The 22068-nt window shown below is 36.7% G+C and overlaps 2 protein-coding genes across 2 annotated transcripts; one reads left to right on the top strand and one right to left on the bottom strand.

Annotated features, from left to right (window-relative positions):
• The first annotated feature begins 2115 nt into the window (after positions 1–2115).
• Positions 2116–7902, top strand: psmb7 (proteasome 20S subunit beta 7). Its single transcript, XM_083565266.1, has 8 exons — positions 2116–2273; positions 4240–4333; positions 4524–4621; positions 4719–4859; positions 5613–5728; positions 7189–7247; positions 7332–7483; positions 7728–7902. The coding sequence occupies exons 1-8, from the start codon at positions 2212–2214 to the stop codon at positions 7837–7839; spliced, it is 834 nt and encodes a 277-aa protein (XP_083421392.1). The 5' UTR covers positions 2116–2211; the 3' UTR covers positions 7840–7902.
• A 7235-nt stretch (positions 7903–15137) lies between these two features.
• On the bottom strand, positions 15138–17882 carry LOC310738561 (proteinase-activated receptor 2-like). The gene is made up of 2 exons (XM_083563612.1): positions 17690–17882; positions 15138–17226 (listed from the first exon to the last, which is right to left on the bottom strand). The coding sequence occupies exons 1-2, from the start codon at positions 17751–17753 to the stop codon at positions 16127–16129; spliced, it is 1164 nt and encodes a 387-aa protein (XP_083419738.1). The 5' UTR covers positions 17754–17882; the 3' UTR covers positions 15138–16126.
• Between the last annotated feature and the right edge of the window lie 4186 nt (positions 17883–22068).

The following is a 22068-nucleotide window of genomic DNA, read 5'->3' as shown; positions in this document are numbered from 1 at the left end:
TATTAGGTATAGCTTTAAAATTGATTAAAATGGATAACAAACTGTCAAATTAATTCAAATATATATATTATATAGAGAAGTAGCAGAATAAGCCATACAAGAGAATCCTTAGAAAGCAAAGTCCTACAGTTTGAGACAGATCTCCACTTATCCAGAAATACGTTCTTTCTGTTGTTTTTTTATTCCCATAAAATCTAGGAGACTAATTTGATTGGACGGAACAGTGTCTATTTGCATAAATTGTCGGTATTTATTTAATATTCAATTGATATATAATTGAAATAAGGATCAAGCTAATCTTTTCTAAGACAAGAAAAAAATAAATTAACTCAATATAATCAAACATTTTATACAAAAACTAAATAAAAATCACATCTGCAAGTCAAGTCAAGTCAAGAAACTTTTATTTTCATTTTAACCATATATAGCTAATGCATTACACTGTGAAATGAAACAACATTCCTCCTGATCCCTGGTGCTACATACACCAACAATCACAGAAAACAGAAAACACAGGGCTAGTAAGTGTCCTCGCCACATAAAGTGCATCGTGTGCAACCTGGTGCAAACAGTGCAAAGACAACACAAGACAGTGCAAGACAACAAGAGACAGTGTAAGACAAATACAAAAAATGTGTGTGTGTGTGTGTGTGTGTGTGTGTGTGTGTGTGTGTGTGTGTGTGTGTGTGTGTGTGTGTGTGTGTGTGTGTGTGTGTGTGTGTGAGTTCAGTTCAGTTCTCTGTTGAGAAGCCTGATGGTTTGAGGGAAGAAACTGTTATAGTCTGAATGTAAGGCCCAAATGATTCAGAACCGATCCCTGATGGCAGGAGGGTGGAGAGTGTGTGTGACGGGTGTGTGTGAGGTCGTCCACAATGCTGTTGGCTTTGCGGATGCCGCTTGTGGTGTAAATGTCCATGATAGAGGGGAAAGAGACTCCGATTATCTTCTCAGCTGTCCTCACTATCCTCTGTAGGGTCTTGTGATCCAAGACGGTGCAGTTCCTAAACCAGGCAGTGATGCAGCTGCTCAAGATGCTCTCAATGGTCCCTCTGTAGAACGTAGTCAGGATGGGGGGAGGGAGATGGGCTCAGCTGTTTTTAGGATCCTCAGCCTTTTTTAGGACGTAGAAACATTTTGAGTTTTTGGGAGCAGCATAATAAGGCCTTGTGCAACTGTAGGGGAACAAAAAGCTTTGTGTGAAACTTTCTCATAGACTTGCATTAGGAATGGATCTTGTTGCTTTGTAAACAATCTGTAGAATTCAGGTCTAGAGATTTGTTACGTTTATAATGAAAATGACTGCAATATTGTTTTAGATTTTGCTTTATCTGCCCAATTTCTTTTTATGATAGGCAAAAAAATCTGATTTGATTTAACTGTATAATGAAAAGTAGGTAACCTGGTTCCCCTCCCTAATGATTTCATAACATTTATAAATAAAAAACAAACAAACAAATACATAATTAATTAGCAAACATTATAGTACAATAAAAACATAGCAACAATCCAATTTATATTAAAATATAGTTTAATGTCTAATAAGGTTTACTGAATCTACAAGCAGTAGCAGTACCTCAGCGAACCTTTGGTTGATTCTGATCTGACACACACTTCGTTCAAGAAGGGGTGCAGGCTATTTGTTGGTACCTCAGATAGTGAAGCTTTTTTTTTTTTACAGGCCCAACAGTTAGGAAACAGCTTTCCAATTAGGAATGAACTTGTAGGGACTAACTTCTGACACTACACTGTACATTTACAACCTACTAATTTCTGTAAAACTACTTCGGGACTGTGCCCATTGTTAAAAGTGTTATACGTTCAAATAAAATTTATTTGAAAATTAAAGCTGATCCTTATTCGTCCAAAATTAGTTTCTAAATTGGGCTAATTTAACTTAATATTGATGAATAATTGTGTCAGTGGCCATTTTATTTCCTTTTTTTCCTCTTGTCACTTATGGCATGGAGGACCAGTATCTGCTCACAGGCCCTACTCAGGACACTTGTTTCAAGAAAGATTTATTCAGCTACCAAATGGACGAGCCGGAGGAACAATCCTGAGTAAAATGTAGTCACTTAGTTCTCCTCCAGTGTTCACATATATGAGATGTTAATGACGCACTTCCGAGTTGTTACAGGAAATCGTCTCGGGCTGGAGGGTAGAGTGTATAGAGAGAAGCAGAACCGTTTCCGGGAAGTACGAGTTTCAGTAATGGCGACTGCTTGTGTGTGCCAGCCTCAAGTCGGAGGTTTCAGTTTCGAAAATTGCAAGAGGTAAGAGCAGATTACTATAAATCACAGATAGGCGGCATATTTGACATCTATGTTTGCTTTTCACTGCTTTATTTTCGCATTGTAATTCGTCTTTGCTTTTTTTCTTAAGAGTTAGCTGATATGCTAGCGGTCTGTATGAATGATTCAGCAGATTTTCTTTAAACTCATTTGCGGTTAGGAACAAAAAGAAACATGTGCGACATGTTTTTGTGAGAAAACGTAAACATTGTTTTGATGTATCAGGATTTTTTATTTTTTTTGAACGGGACCTAATTTCGTATTGAATTTATCCATGAAACCGGTGCGCTAGTTAGCCGCATGCTATATGTCCATTCCACGTAAAGCGCTTAATGTCTAAGAGAACCCTTTCAAATGAATCCCGTGTACTAGTTTTGGGAAATTATTGCCTTGCTCATGTTTAATTTGAATAACAGTAGCACATTTGTAAAGCAATGATATAAAAGGTATAAAGTTTTTTCCTCTTTCATTGTCATTTTCCCGTCAATTCTATTTAAAAGAGCCGCAGTATTTCTTTTTTTTCCCCTCCAATTAATTTAACAAGGAAACACGTTACGTTATAACGAAATCTGATTTGATTTGGGAATTTTGGAAGTTAAATTTTTTCCTGGTCATATTTAATGGTTTATTACTAAGAAAATCTAATAGAGAGATTGTTAGAGTGCAGTGTAATGCGACAGTCGGGGTTGCACTAAATAAAGATCTCAGAAAGAACACAAGATGGCGATATTAATACAGAATCTTTTTTCTTTTTTTTATTGCAATTTCTTGAACAATAGACAGAGTTTAAATTCAATCAAGACTAATTATATAAGATCAAATACTAAAAAGAAAAAAAATTATCAAAATTGCATCACATTTAATAAATTGAGCGTACATTGCACAACTGTTTATTCAGGGTGTACAGGTGAGGTGAAGAAGCAGACACACTAAAGCAGGGGTCTCCAATCTTTTCCAGAAAGGGCCAGTGTGGGTGCAGGTTTTCATTCCAACCAATCAATGGTCACACCTGATAGTCATTGAAAATGAAGATCATTAGATTTGAACAGGTAGAATTTGGTGTGGACTTGCTTGGTTGGAATAAAAACCTGCACCCACACTGGCCCTTTCTGGAAAAGATTGGAGACCCCCGCACTAAAGCATTAAAGTGCTGCTGCACTGCTCTTATGTACCACTATTAGCTAATAATAATGATGATGATGAAAGCAGCTATTAAAAGAAAAAAAACATTGTAGGTTATGTGAAAAACATTAAGGTGCAGTCACATTAGACTTTTATTCAGATGCCTTCACCAAATATTATATTTGTTATGAAAAAAAATATTTTCTTGTACTCATTAACACCGTAAACCTGAGAGGTCATGATGTGACGTATCAATCTCCCGATTCTTTCTTGTCTTCATGTGATATGAATTCGCAGGTCACTGAAGTTTTAGGTTGCAGCAAGATGCAAAATTACATTGTACTGAGTTTATTATTCTGGTGAAAATCTTGGAAAATTTGGCTGGCTTTATGTGGGAGTCAGTAAAAAGTGTGTAGAGTGACTGTTGGTTAACCAAAGAGAAAACATATTGATAAAAGAAATGCACATCAACTATTTAACGTTTCTTTCGAACATTCTAATGTTTATAGATCACGGGATCTCTTTCCCAATTATTGAAACAAAATCAGCACCACGCATGTTCTTTTCTGAAAATCCAATCTGTAATTTAAATGAAATATACTCTTCGCATTGATTTACAAAAAAAGCTTTTTAAAAAAGCGAAATAATGGAAAATCTACTTTGTGGGTGCATTTAATTTGTTTCATAGTTAATATTAAGTTTTTTGTTATTCCCAGAATTTCGCCTCATTTAAGTTTAACTCACATTATATTTGTTTATTATAAACGAAGCAGAGCATAAACAGATTGCATTCATGTTTAAATTGTTGTTTCTGTGTTTTCTTTAGAAATGCTCAACTTGAAAGTAATGCTGGGAAACTTGGATGCAGCCTGCCCTCTGCACGCAAAACTGGCACGACTATCTGTGGTGTAGTGTATAAGGTGACCCTTTCATAGCTTTCATAGCAAAATTGTCCTCTATTATTATGTCCCCTAAACGTCTTGCAGTATTGTTGTTAATATACAATATTAAACTTTTGAGTTGACAAGATTGCATGTTTTAATAAAAAAAATATTTTATTAAGGTTATTGCTGGTTCTAATTGTATTTTTAATTATTATATCCCCTTAAGGATGGCGTGGTGCTGGGAGCTGATACAAGAGCAACTGAAGGAATGGTTGTAGCAGATAAGAACTGCTCTAAGATCCACTACATCTCTCCTAACATCTAGTGAGTGCCGAATCAAACCACATTTTGTAACTGCTTATTGTTAATCTCCTATCACAAATGTATTCCAATATAATTGTTTGTCTTTCTGTGTATGTAGCTGTTGCGGAGCAGGTACAGCAGCAGACACCGAGATGACCACTCAGTTAATCTCCTCGAATCTGGAACTGCATTCTCTGTCCACCAACCGCCTTCCAAGAGTCACCACAGCCAACCGCATGCTCAAACAGATGCTCTTCAGGTGGCTAGAAAATGTTCACTTTCTCTAGAATACCACTTGCTATATATACAGTTGCAAGTTAAAATGCAAAAAAAAAGTATGCAGCAATTTGCACTGTTTTACATGTTTCAAACTCTCTTATTAGTTGTTTTGTTTAATTAAGAGAAATTATACTTCCCCCAGCAAAATGCCCACCACAGCATAACAGAGCCACAGTTTTTCCCTTTGGTTGAAGGAAGCAAATGATTGCCTTCTCCTTTCTTGGTTTGGCTGTTGTGTGACGGCATCAGGAGAATCCATATTTAAGCATTTAAACATTACATTAATAAATTGTGTACTCATTACTTTCCTTATAATTAATATATTATAAAATGATCATTTCAATTCTGCTGGCACAAATATTAAATTATATTAAAAAGGAAAGATTTATGGACAGATCATGGTTTGAATGATTAAAACAACAAAGCTTTGTCATCACATTTTTTACATCCGCTGCAGCAGGTTGAATTTACAGTCGTGGTTTTGACCTGCATTGCAGTTCTGAGAAATGTGACCCTATTTAAGCTGAACGGTAATGTGTGCATTCTGTGTATTGCTACAGATCTGGTGTGAATTAATGTCAGAAATATAGTAAGAAAAAGTTGAGCAGTGACCCACTAATTAGCATTTATTGTTTTTCTTGTTTTTTTTCCTCCCAGTTTAAATGTGTTTTCATCTTTTCTTCTTTCTATTCTGTCTATAACTGTTTACTAATTTGTGTGCATGTGCTTATAGGTACCAGGGCTATATTGGAGCAGCGCTGGTGTTGGGTGGGGTTGATGGCAATGGTCCTCACCTGTACAGCATCTACCCTCATGGCTCAACAGACAAGCTACCCTTCGTTACCATGGGTGAGTCTCTGGTGCATTTCTTTTAAACACAAGTCTTTTGTTCACTCCTCACCTAAATCTCCTGCAGCAAGGTCAATCATTGACCTGCTTTTTACTGTTGTGAAAATTACATTTGGATCTCCTATTTATTTTGCAGACCTTTAGCAGGCTAATTGTTAACCTTTAAAGAATGCACATAGTCAGTTTCAGTCATTCTTTGGAAGGAGATGGATTCCATTGTTCATATATGATCAGACTAGTTTCTGCCTCATTTAAAAAAAAAAAAAAAAAAAAAGAAAATGCCTCTTTTTTTCCCCACAATTCTGACTTTGTTTCTCATAAACATTCAACATTTCTGGTGCACCGATAACCATGTTGTCGGCCTGAAGTTTGAAGCTGTTGGTGTATGAACGAGGCTCCTCTGCTGCATCTTTTTTGCTCCTCCAGAGCTGATTGTCAGACAATTCTGAGTTCTCTCCAGGGATCGGAGGCTTCGCTTGATACCATATGATTCTATTGATTGTAGCCCATTTCATTTTCACTGTGTAAAGCTGTCTGAAACTGCAGAAAGGGTGATACTGCCCAATTGCCAAAAAACTCCCAAAAAAACCTAACTCGTAATTGCGAGAAAAAAAGCCAAAATTGCAGGAAGAAAAAAAAAACGTGGGGATTAGTCAGGCACGATGTTGGGCGAGGAGGCCAGGGGTGTTGTCAGTGTTCCAATTGATCACAAATCTGTTCTTTGGGATTGAGGTCATAGCACTCACTCTGTAAGGCCACTCTTACTTTAACTTGTAAAAGCACATGTTGATTGAGTTCTTTGTGCACAGGGGTATTCCCGTGCCTAAAGGCAAAAGTGGAAAAAAGCAGTGTAGCAGCACTTGTAAAGATCAAAATTCAGAAACAAATGACAGAAAATATGAATTACAGCAGAATTTTGTAAGAAAGTAGGGTGGTCAAAATAAACACGTTAGCGCAAATTGATGTTAACAGCACTCATTTTATTAACGCGCGATTAACAGAGCACGCATTTCTCTGACCGGTTTTATTGGAGAAATAAATAAATTTAAAAGAGGCAAAATTTAAAACCTTCAATGTAACACATTTATTCACGACAACTTATTTTTTACTAAGATATTAAAAGATATATAAACTCCACCGATTTTATTATTATTTTTTTTTTATCATTAAACTTGTTTTTACTGATGTATCAAGCTCAAATCAAGCACCAAAATCCACAGGATGCACATATCCGGCAACAGAGACACTGCTCATGTGTCTCAACCTTTGTGTTTAAAATATTGTACAAATGGTTTTTGTTTTCTGTGTAAGATGGCTACAAAAATTAGAAAAGTTTTTTTTTTTATGGATCTTTTATATATGCTAAATCAGTAATATATGCTGAGGAACTATTTATTATTTTTTTTTTAAGGTTGTGTTGTTCAGATTTAATTTTGTTTAAATTGTGTTCGCACACTTAGGCTCTGGATCCTTGGCTGCTATGGCAGTGTTTGAAGACCGATACAGGCTTGACATGGAGGTGGGTCTTTTCCTCATTGGCTTTTTAATGTGCTGTTTAATTTTTAGTGGGAAAAATCTTAATGATTTACTCTTTACTCATTAGGAGGACGAGGCTAAGCTCCTGGTTCGTGATGCAATAGCAGCTGGTATATTTAATGACCTGGGCTCAGGAAGTAACATTGACCTGTGTGTGATCACCAAAGGCAAGGTGGATTATCTGAGACCACATGACGAAGCCAACAAGAAGGGCATCAGGTGAGGAACATGTGCAGAAATTACTCTATTATTCAGTGCCGGTATTTTGTAACACTATATGTGAGGGACAGTCTACAGTTTGTTTAAATTTTTTGTTAACATTAGTAGCATTCAGAAGACAGTGGGCATCACTTGACTTACCATGTCTTGAAAAGCAGTACTCTCTCTGTAACAGCACTTTTAGATACAGTATATTCTAACCAAATCAAATCCTCCAAAAATGTGTACACTGTTTTTCCTACAGAACTGGTAACTACAAGTACAAGCCAGGCACTACAGGTGTTCTGAAAAAATCAGTAACCCCAATCCAGTTAGAAGTGGTGGAGGAGAGTATCCAGACCATGGACACCTCTTGAACACATTTTTCTTCATGTATGGCAATTATATTCTACTGTTTACAATAAAATATGTTGTGAAAAGCCTTGGTGTGTAATTAGAAAATATAGTTGTTGCCTGAGCACAAGTACACAAAATGTGCCAGTGGTATAATGTTGCTAAAAAGCATTCCTTTCAACACTAGAACACAATTATGAACCAATGAAGTACAATAGCAACATTTAATGAAAAGCAAAACATTCCATCATAGGGAAATGTTGCCAGAATGGCAGAATATAATGCCCAAATTGAGATTAGAATAATTTTGCTTACCTAATACGTTCTTCTATAGATATTTATTTGATATTAATTGGTAGACATTTCTTGGCTTCTAAATTCTAAATAAGTGTATCTGTAATAAGCGAGCCAGTGGTGACAAGGAAGAATTACCTAAATTGTATGAGAAAAATACTTGAGAGGAACCAGACAAAAAAGGGAAACCAGGAGAGAGAAAAACTTGCATTGTGGGGTATCCTTATTGTTACTTAATGGATAAGGTTTAAGTGCAGTATGATTTTGATGCAAGTAGAAACTAGGGTGTGGTTCTGGAAAAAACTAGCTATGACAGCATAAGTAAAAGGGAGAGCCAGGAGGTAATACAGACACGAGGAAGCTCTGGGAGGCAGCCTGCCACACCACTGTCATCAAACTTGAGTTATGCTAAAGTATTCTATGAAAGCATTCTACAAGCTAGAAACGTGGTGCCTTCCAAAGTCTATATGTAGGATATAAAATTAACTAGCACATGGTATTGTTAGGCATTGGCCTCTCACTGTCAACTATTTACAAACATGACTTGCTGTTGGTGGAATGTGGGAAAAGGCCATTTCAGTCTTTTTTCTGACTTTTACTGCCAGCATCTGGCACCAATAATTTTCTAAACTGGAAGTCAGATGATGCTTAAAAGTTTAAAAATAGCCCTATTTATAATCTGCTTGCTTTTGATTAAGGGACATATGAGTAACTAATCACTTTTATAAATTTTTGCTGTATTTAAATGACCATCCAAATGAATCCATGCTTTTGAATTTATAGTTCAGAAAAGTAAAAGCATGATACATGTCATTGTGGTTTTATAGAAACAACAGGGGCAATATGAACCTCTAATAAAGTCAGTGAATGATGTGATGCTGTTCATGCAAAAACTGCAGTAGTTTTACAGCCAGCTCACTGGTTGGACTGGTTATTGAATGACGAGCTATAAATGTTTTCCAGGATTCGTAGAACTATGGTTACATCCCTAACTAGCATTCTGTTTCAATACTGCTTGGACATTATCAACTATACATATGTACATACGGTCATCAGAGAAAATTTTTTAGTGCCAAGTCTGCTTATCTTTATTCTCTAATAACCATTTTGGGGGATGATTGGAAGTTTGCCATCTGATCTCAACTGGAAACTCAAACGTTTATGAAATTCTGCATGGTCAGCAGATTGATTTTCAACATTGAATGATTTGAATTGGAGAAGGTCAGTCTTAAATTATCTGGTTACCAATGCATGCAAGGTAAATATAACCAGAATATGCAGTTCTCCCTTGTTTTGTTAAAGTAAAAAAGGTGTCTTTTAGCGAGATCTTTTTTGAACCAATATTCTGTATAGGGGACCTACAACCTTGCACTAAGTTTAAGACCTAGCACTGTGACACACTGCCATGGCCACCACATTCCTAATTGGTGTATATGCAATAAATGTAATTTGTTTTCTTTTTAAGATGCATATTGTTCAGAAGGGAACTTCCATCAAAAAGCTTACAAAGCCCATGCATTAGTCATGTACTAGATATGCACTGCTGTTTCTATATTTATCAATGTCCCCGTGACCGACGGCCAAACTCCACTCCACCTGTGAAAACACCTGGAAAATATCTGCCTGAACGTTTCTCTTGACCTTGAAACCTCTATTAAAAACGAAACCAAGAACAAGGAATTAACAGCAGGGGAGTATAATGGGTGGAGGCAAGACCAAAACTGACACAACTGTTTTTACTTACGATAATGCCCAACAAAGACTATAGCAAAAAATAGTGAGATATATTGTGAGACACTAGATGGAGACATTTTTCCCTTTTGACCCCATTAAGCTTACGTGCTTTTTTTGTACATTGTTCAGTCCTTGTGTTTATGTGAGTATGTAACACTTTACCCCATGTTTCTTTTCTTTTGTGTCAAGCTTAGCCTGTGGCCCAGTGGTCAAATTGATGGGTCATCACCCATGGATGGTCGCCATCATGAATTATCTATTGACCAGTGTGTGCAAGGTGAATTTAAATGTTAAAGTAAAACGTGTCTTTCAGAGACATCTATTTCAAACCAGTATTCTGTAGAGGGGACCTACAATTTTGCACTTAGCTAAGAGATAGCACTGTGCCATGTATTAAAAACAAGAAATCAATAAAAACAATGGGTTGAGGAAGACCAATACTGACACAACAGTTTTTATTTACAAAGAAGATTGTGAATCTTCACAATAGTAAATGTGGGCTATGCACTATATGAGGTGCCCAGGTAAAGAGATCATGTGATAGAAATTCTGTGGAAACGTAGACAACATAATCAGTACGAAAACAAAATTAAATTCTTTATTGTAATTCTGCAGAAAAAAGCAGCACAGAGAGGGGTTCTTTCGCTCGATAGGTCAGGACTATTTTGGCAGCAAAAGTGGGATCAACACAAGATTAGGCAGGTTTTCATAATGGTATGCCTGATCGGTTGCCATAAAGTTTTTCCTTGCCCGGTGTACTATGCAGTACCTAACATTTTACACACACACACACACACCTTGTTTCTGCAGATATCCTATCTAACACCAATCGATTCTGAATGACCTATTCACTTATGACCTTCAATTCGGTGTTAATCTCATTTGCCTGAATCATGATTCTATATGCTAGGCTGTTTATTTTGTTTAGTGCTCCCGTAGTTTCTCCTCCTAACAGGTCTAACTATCCCACAGCTGTACCAGGAGTTGTCTATGGGGCTCCCAGGGTGTATCCATTCCACTGTGTAGACAGTAGTCCCTACTGACATTAGGGCTGCATAGCAACACCCGTTTCTGGCTTCAATCTCGTGGGATTTAATGATACGCGTTTCTTTCCGCATGCCCATACAGCTGTATGAAGTAAGTGAAGCTGATGTAATAAATGCAGTGAAAGGTTCAGGTGAATGAGAATCCAGTCCCACTTGGCAATGTCACTGAACAGTAATTTGAGGTTGCATTAGTAAAGTAAATACTCTGTTACCTTCTTACTTCACCTAAATTTCAGTTTGATCATTTCTGAGTTTGTTTCCTGCATGTGCTACTTGTGGCATGTCTTCAGGAAGTCGTCAATCTGATGTTGCAGGCACATTGGTTACAAAGTTATGTGAGAGTTAAACTGTTTTTCACAATTGGTTCATTTGGAGACAAGTCCAACAGCTCTGATTTATTTGCAGTGCCTCTCGCTGTAACTAGGCTAGAACACATTTAATTACTGTTGCATTTTGCTGTTGCTAGATGCACAGATTTTGCATCTTTTTGTTGGATGGCCTTGACATCTGCAAGTTTCACTATATCCTCATTATTTTTATCTACCACTACTTTGACAGTGATTGCATGTTAACTTGGTTACACACCAGCAGACTCCTGCACCTTTAGACAACCTCCTGACTTCCTGTCAATTCATTTTTACCTTTTTGCCACACTTGCAGAGACCTGATCATTAAATCACCAGATCACCAAATGCCCATATTTTTATTTAACACTGGACTGTGCCATCCTTGCCTTTTAACATTCTAACTCTCCATGTATTCCTTGCTTCTGCTATTTTTGGATTTGTCTGATCAGTACCTTTAGCCATCTGCTTGCCACGACTGTTCCTTGTCTGTTAGAGTGCACCTAGGAAACTTGCTCAAACATGCAAGAAGAATTTCTTAGAAATTGGGTAGACAAGCAATCCTATTGGATAGAACCTTCTTATATTTCTTGTTCTTCTCCTAATGACCTTTCACCCTTTTACACCCATTCATGCACTTGTTTCCCTTCACCAGGGTTCCAGTACACTCGTTTGATTTATCTTTGTAGGTTGTTCGGTTATTGCTTGAAAACAGGGGACAGCAGTGGGTAATCCTCTTAACTACTTAAAAAATATCACACCAGCCATGGATATTGTGGCAGGTTAGAGTCGGAAGATTGTTCCCTCATTTAATCCTCTCAAAATGTTCTGCTTGCTGTTGAACTGACTTGTAACTTATAGTCACTAACATATAAATAAAAAGCGAATAACCTCTGTAAATTTCATCTCTGTAAAGCTACTTAAAGAAACTGCCTTTTTAAAATCGCTTTACAAATAAAACTGAATTGAATAGAAGTTGTTTACAGCACTACACTCAACATCCGGAATCTAGAAAAAGGTAAAAATGAGAGAGAAAGATGAAACAGCAGGCTTTTTCAGCCTGTAAATCTGAGATACTAATAGTTCAGGACACAATTTCTCTGCATTTCATGTTTGAAAAATCTCTAATATCTGTAGAGAAAGCATGAGGTTTCAAGCTCTCTTTGCTTGGACCCATAATTATAAAAAAATAAAAAAATAAATAAAAAAATAAATAAAACTAGCTTGGTATTTGTTTAGAAATATAACTATAGCTATACAGATCAATAGAAATGAAGCAATTAGAGAATTAGGACACTATGTCTGTAGGTTATTTCTATTCTTTAAAAACTGTACAAAATGATAGAAACTTTATACAAATTATTATTTATACAAAAAAAAAACGTCAAAGGAAAGAGACAATGAAAAGGACACAGATACTATGGGGGAAAGGAGGAGAGGTAAAAAGAGTGAGACAGAGAGGGGGGAAGGAGAGTTAGCTTTTGCGTGGTGTTATTCACCAACCTTTCACAAAACTGGTCAGACCAGCCTCTGCACATTTTCCTACAAAGACAACCAGCCTATTTTTTAAAAAGGAAGGCAGTCCTCCCATTGCACATACGATCAGGGGGATCAAAAGCAGGGGAACGAAAAAGCTAAATTAGTGAAAAGAAATTAAGGAACAATGATTCAGCCATCAGTAAACACCACTAAACATTAATTAATACACTTTGGATAAGTAAGATGAAGGTTCACTATTAATTTGGAAATTAAAAAAAGTAATTTACATGGAAAAAATGTTTAGCAATTGAAACAACAGCAGGAAATAAATATTAGTTCATTAGTTTGTATCATTTACTGCTATGAAGAGGAAAACCAAGATACCATCATCATAAATTCAACATATAAACACTCACCGTGTTATTATTTATACTATAAATAAGTTAACAACGCCCTTTAACTGACCAGTCTCCTCATCCATACACTAACATTTCACTGTAGAGGGTAACTCGATTAAACGCTTCAGCAGCAACCTATTCTGTATCCACCCCCTCCTACTATTACAGCTACAGGCTACACAGACAGGCCCTTCAGTAGTATCTATTGTGACGCACTATGAGTTTCTCTCTAGTTCTATCACATGTGAGCATTCTAACCACAAGGAGTTTTAGACATTCAATCGACAAGTCACCTGGGAAAACTGTTTATCTATTTAATGTTTATCTGTTTTCCTTTTTTTTTAGATTCTAACAATGTTTAAAAGTATTTTATATTTTTATACCAACACATCTCATTCGACCTCTTTTGCAGAATAAACACACAACACAACACATACACTATCTATCTATCTATCTATCTATCTATCTATCTATCTATCTATCTATCTATCTATCTATCTATCTATCTATCTATCTATCTATCTATCTATCTATCTATCTATCTATTTTTTTTTTTATGTAAATGTTTAGTCAAATTGAGGCAAAATATGGCAGCATATCGTATTACATTTGAATATGGAAATGTCACAAAAGAACTGTGCATCCTGGACCATAACATACTTTTTCACAATTTTTCATTATCAATCCACAATATCTTTAGACAATTTTAGAACATATCTGGTTTTCAATATCTTGCATTCTATTGTTCGTTTACACCTTGTATTGTGATACAAAGTCAATGAACTGTGTACGTGTCTATTACATAATTTAAACCCCCCTTCCTATCTAAGGATAATAAGAAAGGGTTTTTTTGGACCTTTATTATATTTGGATGGTCAATAATGTATAAAAAAGATGAGAGTTAAAACAGCAGCAATGTGAAATAAACCGCCTTTTTACAGTCTTTACTCTTCAGTTACCAGGAAATGTGAGTACACACAGAAGCAAGAGAATTTTAACATGTGACCAGCAACATATCAATCATGATTGGCAATAAAACTTTGTAACAAATTTATTATTAAGGGGGTATTTAAAAAACAGATCTTATTTGGTAACATTAATCTTAAGAAACATTATTTTCATGTGCAACATTGTTTTTTATTTTTTTTTATGATCTACATATACGTTTACATAGGCAAAAATCACAAAAAAACCCAGAACTGGCACTTGAGCACTGGCATTGTTCCTGGGTTGTCAATGTTGTAAGCCACAAAGTTCAAAGCAGCATCATAAAATATAATATTGAGCAGTCTGGTTATTCTTTAACTATGCATCCAAGCAAACACACACTCTCTCTCTTAGCATTGAATGTGGTCATGGCTGATCAGTCAGTTAATCCAGAACAATTGTTAAGGATACATACTCTGTATTCTTCTATCTAAGCAGGCAGGAATTAAAGAAAATATATGTCGGAACTATAGGATTATTATGTACGCTTGTGACTTAACATAACAAATGAATTACTCACAACCGTAGGTTGAAGGTCTTGTCTGTGTTTCGCCGGAAACACAGCACATTTAGTGTGAAGCAGATCAAAGAATCAGTGCTACATTAAATAAAGGAATTCAGGTACTGGTTGTTAAGTTAGTTAAACTTGGAAAGATGGAGACAAAAGTTTTAGACAGATGTATTCGAGATAAGAAGCCTGAATAAAAGTTGTAGAAGAACCAACACTGACACAGCACACAAGTGATATAGTATAACAGCATTTTTCTTGTCAGCCTAAACTGGTTTAAAGACTTTCAGAAGAATTAGAGAATGGTGTCCGGGTGTTTGTGTGTGCGTTTGTGTGCGTGCGAGTGTGAAAATTATTTTTCATTTAACCAAGATATGTCATGTGTCACGTTTACTACGAGTTGCTTTCAAGCACTGATGTCATCATGACTCACAAGTCATGTGACACTGAGTCTCGACAACTGTTACAGGTTTATATTTAGGGTTTCAGTATATTTCGGAATGTACCAAGAAACAAAACAACAAAAACATATAATATACAAAACATTTATTAAAGCAATGTTTACATAAATATGTTACAAAAATAAATGTGGAGGGTCAAATATAAAGATGGTGTTAATTCTGAACAAGAGTCAGTTCTAGCATTCATCTGCATATATCTAGAAATATATCTTATAGATTTTACATGTGGGTGTCTGTCTTGAAGCAAAGCCTAATCTTAAAACTACAGGGTGTCTCCATAAACAAGGGAAATTACATTTATTCCAGAAGAATAATGTGTTGAAATAATTCTGATAGCTGGAACAGGCAGCTGTCGTAACGTTGCGATTGACTTTAATAAAGAAAGATAAAAAGCATATCTAACACACACACACACACACACACACACACACTGCTGCCAATATTGGGAGAAAGAAGACAAGAAAGAGCATATTTACAAAGAAATGGCAATCGTGCATGTTTTGGAGTTACAGTTTTCTAAAAATAAAAAATAAAATAACTCAATTTCCCCCTGTGAATGGAGACAATTTGGTCTTTAAATTTAGTGCTTTAAAAACAGTTATTCTTTGTGAACCTTATTTTTTGATAACCCTACAGGTGATAAAACCTGAAATTGGAAGAAAAATGCAGAAAAGTAAAAAAATGTATGATTCAGTCTATTAGAAGCAGAGAACAACATTCACATTTGAATAAAAAAATAAAAAGGTTGCAGACTTGCCTGGCTGCACCATAGATGTTTTTGTGTTAAGTTTCATTCTGTGACTCTGTTCTTATTTTATTTTTTTATTTTTTTTACACCAAGTAACATTAACAATATATAAATTACTTGCATACGCATACACACTGACAGACACAGACACGCCCTTTCTTTTGTATACACTCAGTCAAACAAATCATGGCTTCTTTCATACCAAAGTGTGCTACCTGAGAAAATCTGAACAAATAAAAAAAATTTATATATATAATTCACAGCCATCCTAAGTAATTACTCATTCTCTCTTTAAATGTACACTGCAGCTCTTAGATTGTACTACTATCTGTATTGCCTGTGCTAGATGTGTAAGTGTTACTCTTCTTAGAATACTTCATGGAACTGAAAGAGACTCTCATTCTTTCCACTGTCCGACTGCTTCGACACAGAAGAGTGTTTTTCACATGTGCCCGGAATTCCTCTGACACAAAATAGTAAACAAATGGATCCAAGCAGCTGTTGAGACTGGCCAAGCACAATGCAATGATGTAGAAGCCATATCCATTGTTAGCAAGTCCCTTCCCCAGGAGAACATAATGCACCACCAGCATTACATTGCTAGGAATAAAACAGAGCAAGAACGTAACGAGAACTGTGATGATAAGAATCATGGCCCGGCGTCGGTTCTTGCTAGCACTGCTAACCTCCATAGTGGATTGTCCCAGTTTGCGCATCATCAGGACATAAGCTGCGATGATAACCACACATGGTAAGATGAAGGCCAACCCTGCCATTACCATGAAATAATAGTATGGCTTCTCAACATCCAGAAAGGGGTTATCTATGTTTGTGATAAGGTTGACATCATGGCAAGTGGTTATGTTGAGCACTGAGACTTTGACTGTTTGCTGGTACAGGTAGAGTGGCGTGGTACTAATCCAAATAAAAACCCAGATGCTGACTGATAATGCAATGGCTAGTCTATTGTCCGTCCTTTGTTGGGTAAGTGGATGCGCCACCACCCAGTACCGCTGCACACTCAAGCATGCGATGAACAGGATAGAACTGTACATATTCCCATAGAAGAAGCCCACGAATACTTTACACATCCCCTCTCCAAAGGTCCAGTTGTTGCCTTTCAAGTGGTAGGCAATCTTCAGTGGGACCCAGATGACAAACAGCAAGTCAGCCAATGCGAGGTTGGCCATATAAATGGCAGATGGGTGGATCTTCTTTGATCTGAAGACAAAGACCCAAACTGCCATGGCATTGCTGGGCAAACCCACAGCAAACACAAAAATGTAGATGAGAGGCAGGAAAACTGTGGTCAGGCTACTCGTTAACATGCTTGATGTAGCCGAATCAACGACGACGGAGTCTGAGGTAGAATCCATAATTCCAATGAACCCTCGTTTTTGGCCATTGGTTACTGAAATGAAAATATTAAAAACGTTTAGGGCCAGCTCAGAAAGAAAAAGCATTAAAAAAATAACAAACAAAAAAGAAAAAGGCCTACACTGTGCTACAGAATAGTAAAAGTACACCGCAACACAATCCCTGCAAGCAAACCTGATATATATATATATTTATAGCATGCAATGACTTTTTACATTTATCTAAATAAGTATAAATAAATAGGGGAAAAAAAAGAAATGTGTTTGTGTGTGTGTGTGTGTGTGTGTGTGTGTGTGTGTGTGTGTGGGTGGGTGGGTGGGTGTGTGTGTGGGTGGGTGGGTGCATATCTAAAAAAAAAAAAACATGTCTTAAAATTAAGATATATATATATAGTTTACAATTATTATATAATAATTATACAAAGTTTTAGATATATACGTGTGTTACTTTTTTCCTAACCATTTTAAAAAGTAAAAAGCCTGGAACCAAAAACTCACCTGACGACGAAATACACAGTAATAGACTGAGAAACACCAGTAAATGTGGGCAAATGGAAGACATTATTCGGTAGGTAAAAAAAACGTATCTCGATCACAATAGTAAGCGTTGCGTCCGGATACCGATCCTCCCGAAACCTCTGGGAAAACTCGGCTCTCATTTTCTTTTAAACGTTTACGATGTGAGCGGAAGTTCGAGCAGGTTGGCCACGCCCTCTCCCGCAGCGCCGCGTATCGAGCAGCGCATTCTTCCACAGCACCACACACCACTCAGGTTTCGAGTAATAACCCACAGCTCAATGACCGCCGAAGTCACCTTGAATTCCTTCTACGTGTAACACTGTCCATGGAAATAACTGTCCCACCATATCAACAATGATAACTTTTTATTGTCAAAATGCAAGGCCTTTATTATTATTATTATTATTATTATTATAATTATTATTATTATTATTATTATTATTATTAATGATTTCATTATTATTGTTTGTAGTATCAGTAGTAGTAGTAGTAGTAGTAGTAGTAGTAGTAGAATTATGACAACACAAATACTTTAAAGGCACTGATGATGCATAGCCACACCATTTGTTATTATACCTTTTTAGAAGAAGAAAAAGAAGAAGAAGACTAAACACCTTTAGTGCTTTGCCCCTCTCTTTTTCTTCTTCTTCTTCTTTGCCTTTGTGACTTTGTTTGTCTTGTTTTATTTTTGTCCAGGGTGTCTATGGGAACCCACAAAATTGTCTGGTGAAAATCTGAAACATTTGGCACACTGATTTATGGAGGGTCTAAACATTCAGGACAATTCAGAACAAAGTGGGACCCATATCAGACCTAATTTGAGCTTATTATAACTTTTTAACTTTGTGTCGAAGTTTATTCCAGGATTCAATGGTATCGATTGTAATGTCAGGTTATTAGATCGATTTATTTATTCGTTTTTGTCTTTTTTACACTTCTCCTTCAACAACAATTGTTCGATTATCTCCAAATCTGGTCTGGAATTTAGATACTGTTTGTTTTTCTGTAACTGGCTTGCAAGAAACTAGTATAAACTTTCTTTTCGGCTTCTTCCGTTTGATTTGGCACATGTTTTACGCTGGATGCCCTTCCTAACGCAACCCTCCCCAATTTATCCGGGCTTGGGACCGGCACTAAGAGTGGCTGGGGATGGTTCCCTGACCGGGAATCGAACCCGGGTCGCAGCGGTGGGAGCGCTGCATCTTAACCACTAGACCACCAGGGGACCTTGCAAGAAACTAGTATATAAGGGTGAAACTTGATTAGCAGCTTCAGGACCATCCTCTGAATATATCAAAGGTATGTGATTGCACCACCTGGTGGTAAAGGACTGTAAAAAATAAGATTTTTAAAGAGCAGCTCAAACTAAATATTTAGCTTATATAAACACAATTTTGTTTATTTAAAACATTTGTTAATCTAGACCGTTTGTCCTACATTTAGTAAATTCCACCACTGTCATCTTTAAACACCTTTGTCTAAAGTAATGGGTCTTCTTTCCTGTGATTAGTCAACAGCTGTACAATAGCATAACTATGTCAAATTATTATTGTTGTTGTTGTTTGATTATGTGGAACATCCACTATACAATGCCCTAAAAATGGGTTACTACAAAAAACATTTCAAAAAGAAACTTCTTTGTGTGCTCTTGATATGTTCCATGACCTGATTAGAAATATAGCTATATATATTGTATTTTTGTTTGGCAGGTGACAAGTGGTATCTGCCACATGACCTGCCATTAAATCCACCACTAAACCTCATTTGGTACCCTTTTTCTTCTGAATCTAGTGTGTGACCACATACGTGACTAGAATCAGGCTAGAGAACATCACACACAGGGGCAACAACAGCCAACCACACCACTGCAGGAATTTGTCCCTAAGCTACACTTAATACACTTAACACAATGTTTTAAATGCACCGTGTATCCATGGTATATGGTGCATGTATAATGAAATGACCAAAATATGTTAATCTATGTTGTGCATTATTATGCTGGTACAAAACCACAAGCCACAATGCATATACATATATATACACACACAGTGGTGTGAAAAATAGTTTTTGATTTCCTGGTTTCTTATTTTTTTGCATGTTTGTCACACTTTAAGGTTTCAGATAACACAAGTGAACACAACATGCAGTTTTTAAATTAAGGTTTTTATTTTTGAGGGAAAACAAAATCTAAAACTACATAGCCCTGTGTCAAAAAGTGTTTACCCCTAAATCTAATAACTGGTTAGGCCACCCTTTGCAGCAACAACTGCAATCAAGTGTTTGCGATAACGTGCAATGAGTCTGTTACAGCGCTGTGGAGGATTTTTGGTCCACTCATCTATGCAAAATTGTTGTAATTCAGGCACATTGAAGGCTTTTCGAGCATGTACCGCCTTTTAAGCTCATGCCACAGCATCTCAATAATAATCAGGTCAGGACTTTAACTAAGCCACTCCAAAGTCTTCATTTTGTTTTTCTTCAGCCATTCAGAGGTGGACTTGCTGGTGTATTTTGGATCATTGTCCTGCTGCAGAACCCAAGTTTGCTTCAGCTTGAGGTTACAAACTGTTGGTACGATGTTCTTTTTCTGAAATGCGGTGTTACTTTTACGGCAGACGTAATGGGACACACACCTTCCGTAAAGGTTCAACTTTTGTCTCATCAGTCCACAGAGTATTTTCCCAAAAGTCTTGGGGATCATCAAGATGTTTTCTGGAAAACTGAGATGAGCCTTTATGTTCTTTTTGCTCAGCAGCGGTTTTCATCTTGGTTTTCATCTGGCAGACCATTTTTGCCAGGTCTCTTTCTTATGGTGGAGTCATGAAAAATGACCTTAACTGAGGCAAGTGAGGCCTGCAGTTTTTTGGATGTTGTTGTGGGGTCTTTTGTGACCTCTTGGATGAGTCGTCGCTGTGCTCTTGTGGTAATTTTGGTCAGCCGGCCACTCCTGGGAAGGTTCTCCACTGTTCCAAGTTTTTGCCATTTGTGTGTCCCGAAGCTTTAGAAATGGCTTTATAACTTTTTCAAGACTGATAGATCTCAATTTCTTTCTTTTTAATTTGTTTCTGAATTTCTTTGGATTTCAGCATGATGTCTAGCTTTTGAGGATCTTTTGGTCTACTTCACTTTGTCAGGGAGGTACTATTTAAAAGATTTTTTTATGTCGAACAGCTGTGGCAGTAATCAGGCCTGGCTGTGGCTCAGGTGTGATAAACAACACTTTTTCACACAGCGCCATGTAGTTTTGTCTTTTGTTTTCCCTTCATTTAATAATAAAAACCTTCATTTAAAAACTGCATGTTGTGTTTACTTATGTTATCGTTTACTAATATTTAAATTAGTTTGATGATCTGAAACTTTAAAGTGTGACAAACATGCAAAAAAATAAGAAATCAGGAAGGGGGCAAAAAATGTTTTTAACACCACTGTATATGTGTGTGTATCTTGTATAAGAGCGGGTAACTTGGGTGCTTGGGTGTTCACCTTTTTTTGCCATGGCACCTCTGTATGCATTTGTATGACCAGGGTCATACAGATGTTTTCCAAGACGGGTTCCACTAGGAACAGGCCTTGCAGGGGTCGATCAAAGAAGTGTGCGTCAGGTGTAGAAGCTGGCATTAAAAAATAGACGGTTTGCATGGCCGTTATCCCATAAGGAAGCCTTTTCTGAAGCTGGCTCACAAGAAAGCCAGCAAACAGTTTTCTGAACAACCTGTCTAAGAGCATGAATTACTGGAACCATGTCCTGTGGTCTGATGAAACTAAGATAAAATTGTGAGGTGTACCAAGAAAATAGTGTCTTGCTTACAGTCAAGCATGGTGGTAGCATTATGGTCTGGTGCTGGCCAGTGCTGCTGGTTCTGGGGAGCTGCGATTCATTGAGGGAAACCCAAGTATTGTCCCTCGAGAAGATATACTAAAATAGGTGCTGATATGTGAGAGGTGTACTCACTTTTATATATAACACAAGTGAAGTACAAGGAAGAACTAGCTTCCAGGGTGCAGTGTGGTTAAATGTTCTACTTTCCTAAACAAATCTTTACTTCCCAGAGCTTTACTGTGTACTGAGTAACTCTTCTCTTTCATCGTTTTCTTACTTCTGAAATATTTTATTTACTATTATTAATGCAATGATATACACTATAAGGTTTTTTCAGGTTTTATAGAAATATATTTTATATATTGCACAGCCTTAAGAGCATGCATATCATGAATGCTGAGTCTTGTTTGTTTTCTGAGAATCTACTGCACCTACTGGTAACTTGTTTGCCACGTAGCAATAAAAAATATACTAAAAACCTGGATTATTCTGGTTGGTCACATTGTACTGCTATTATTTTGAACAATACTGTATGTGT

The sequence above is a fragment of the Silurus aristotelis genome (assembly GCF_946808225.1).
Source record: "Silurus aristotelis genome assembly, chromosome: 16".
Classification (NCBI taxonomy): Eukaryota; Metazoa; Chordata; class Actinopteri; order Siluriformes; family Siluridae; genus Silurus; species Silurus aristotelis.
Note: the sequence above shows the minus strand (reverse complement) of the source record. Positions and strands in the feature narration are given on the sequence as shown.

Coding starts and splice junctions, on each gene's coding strand:
- psmb7 (XM_083565266.1), top strand. CDS start 2,212: ATGGCGACTGCTTGTGTGTGCCAGCCTCAAGTCGGAGGTTTCAGTTTC. Junction 4,334..4,523: donor TCTGTGGTGTAGTGTATAAG/GTGACCCTTTCA, acceptor TATCCCCTTAAG/GATGGCGTGGTGCTGGGAGC. Junction 4,860..5,612: donor CTCAAACAGATGCTCTTCAG/GTGGCTAGAAAA, acceptor ATGTGCTTATAG/GTACCAGGGCTATATTGGAG.
- LOC310738561 (XM_083563612.1), bottom strand. CDS start 17,753: ATGTCTTCCATTTGCCCACATTTACTGGTGTTTCTCAGTCTATTACTG. Junction 17,227..17,689: donor ACTGTGTATTTCGTCGTCAG/GTGAGTTTTTGG, acceptor TTTTCATTTCAG/TAACCAATGGCCAAAAACGA.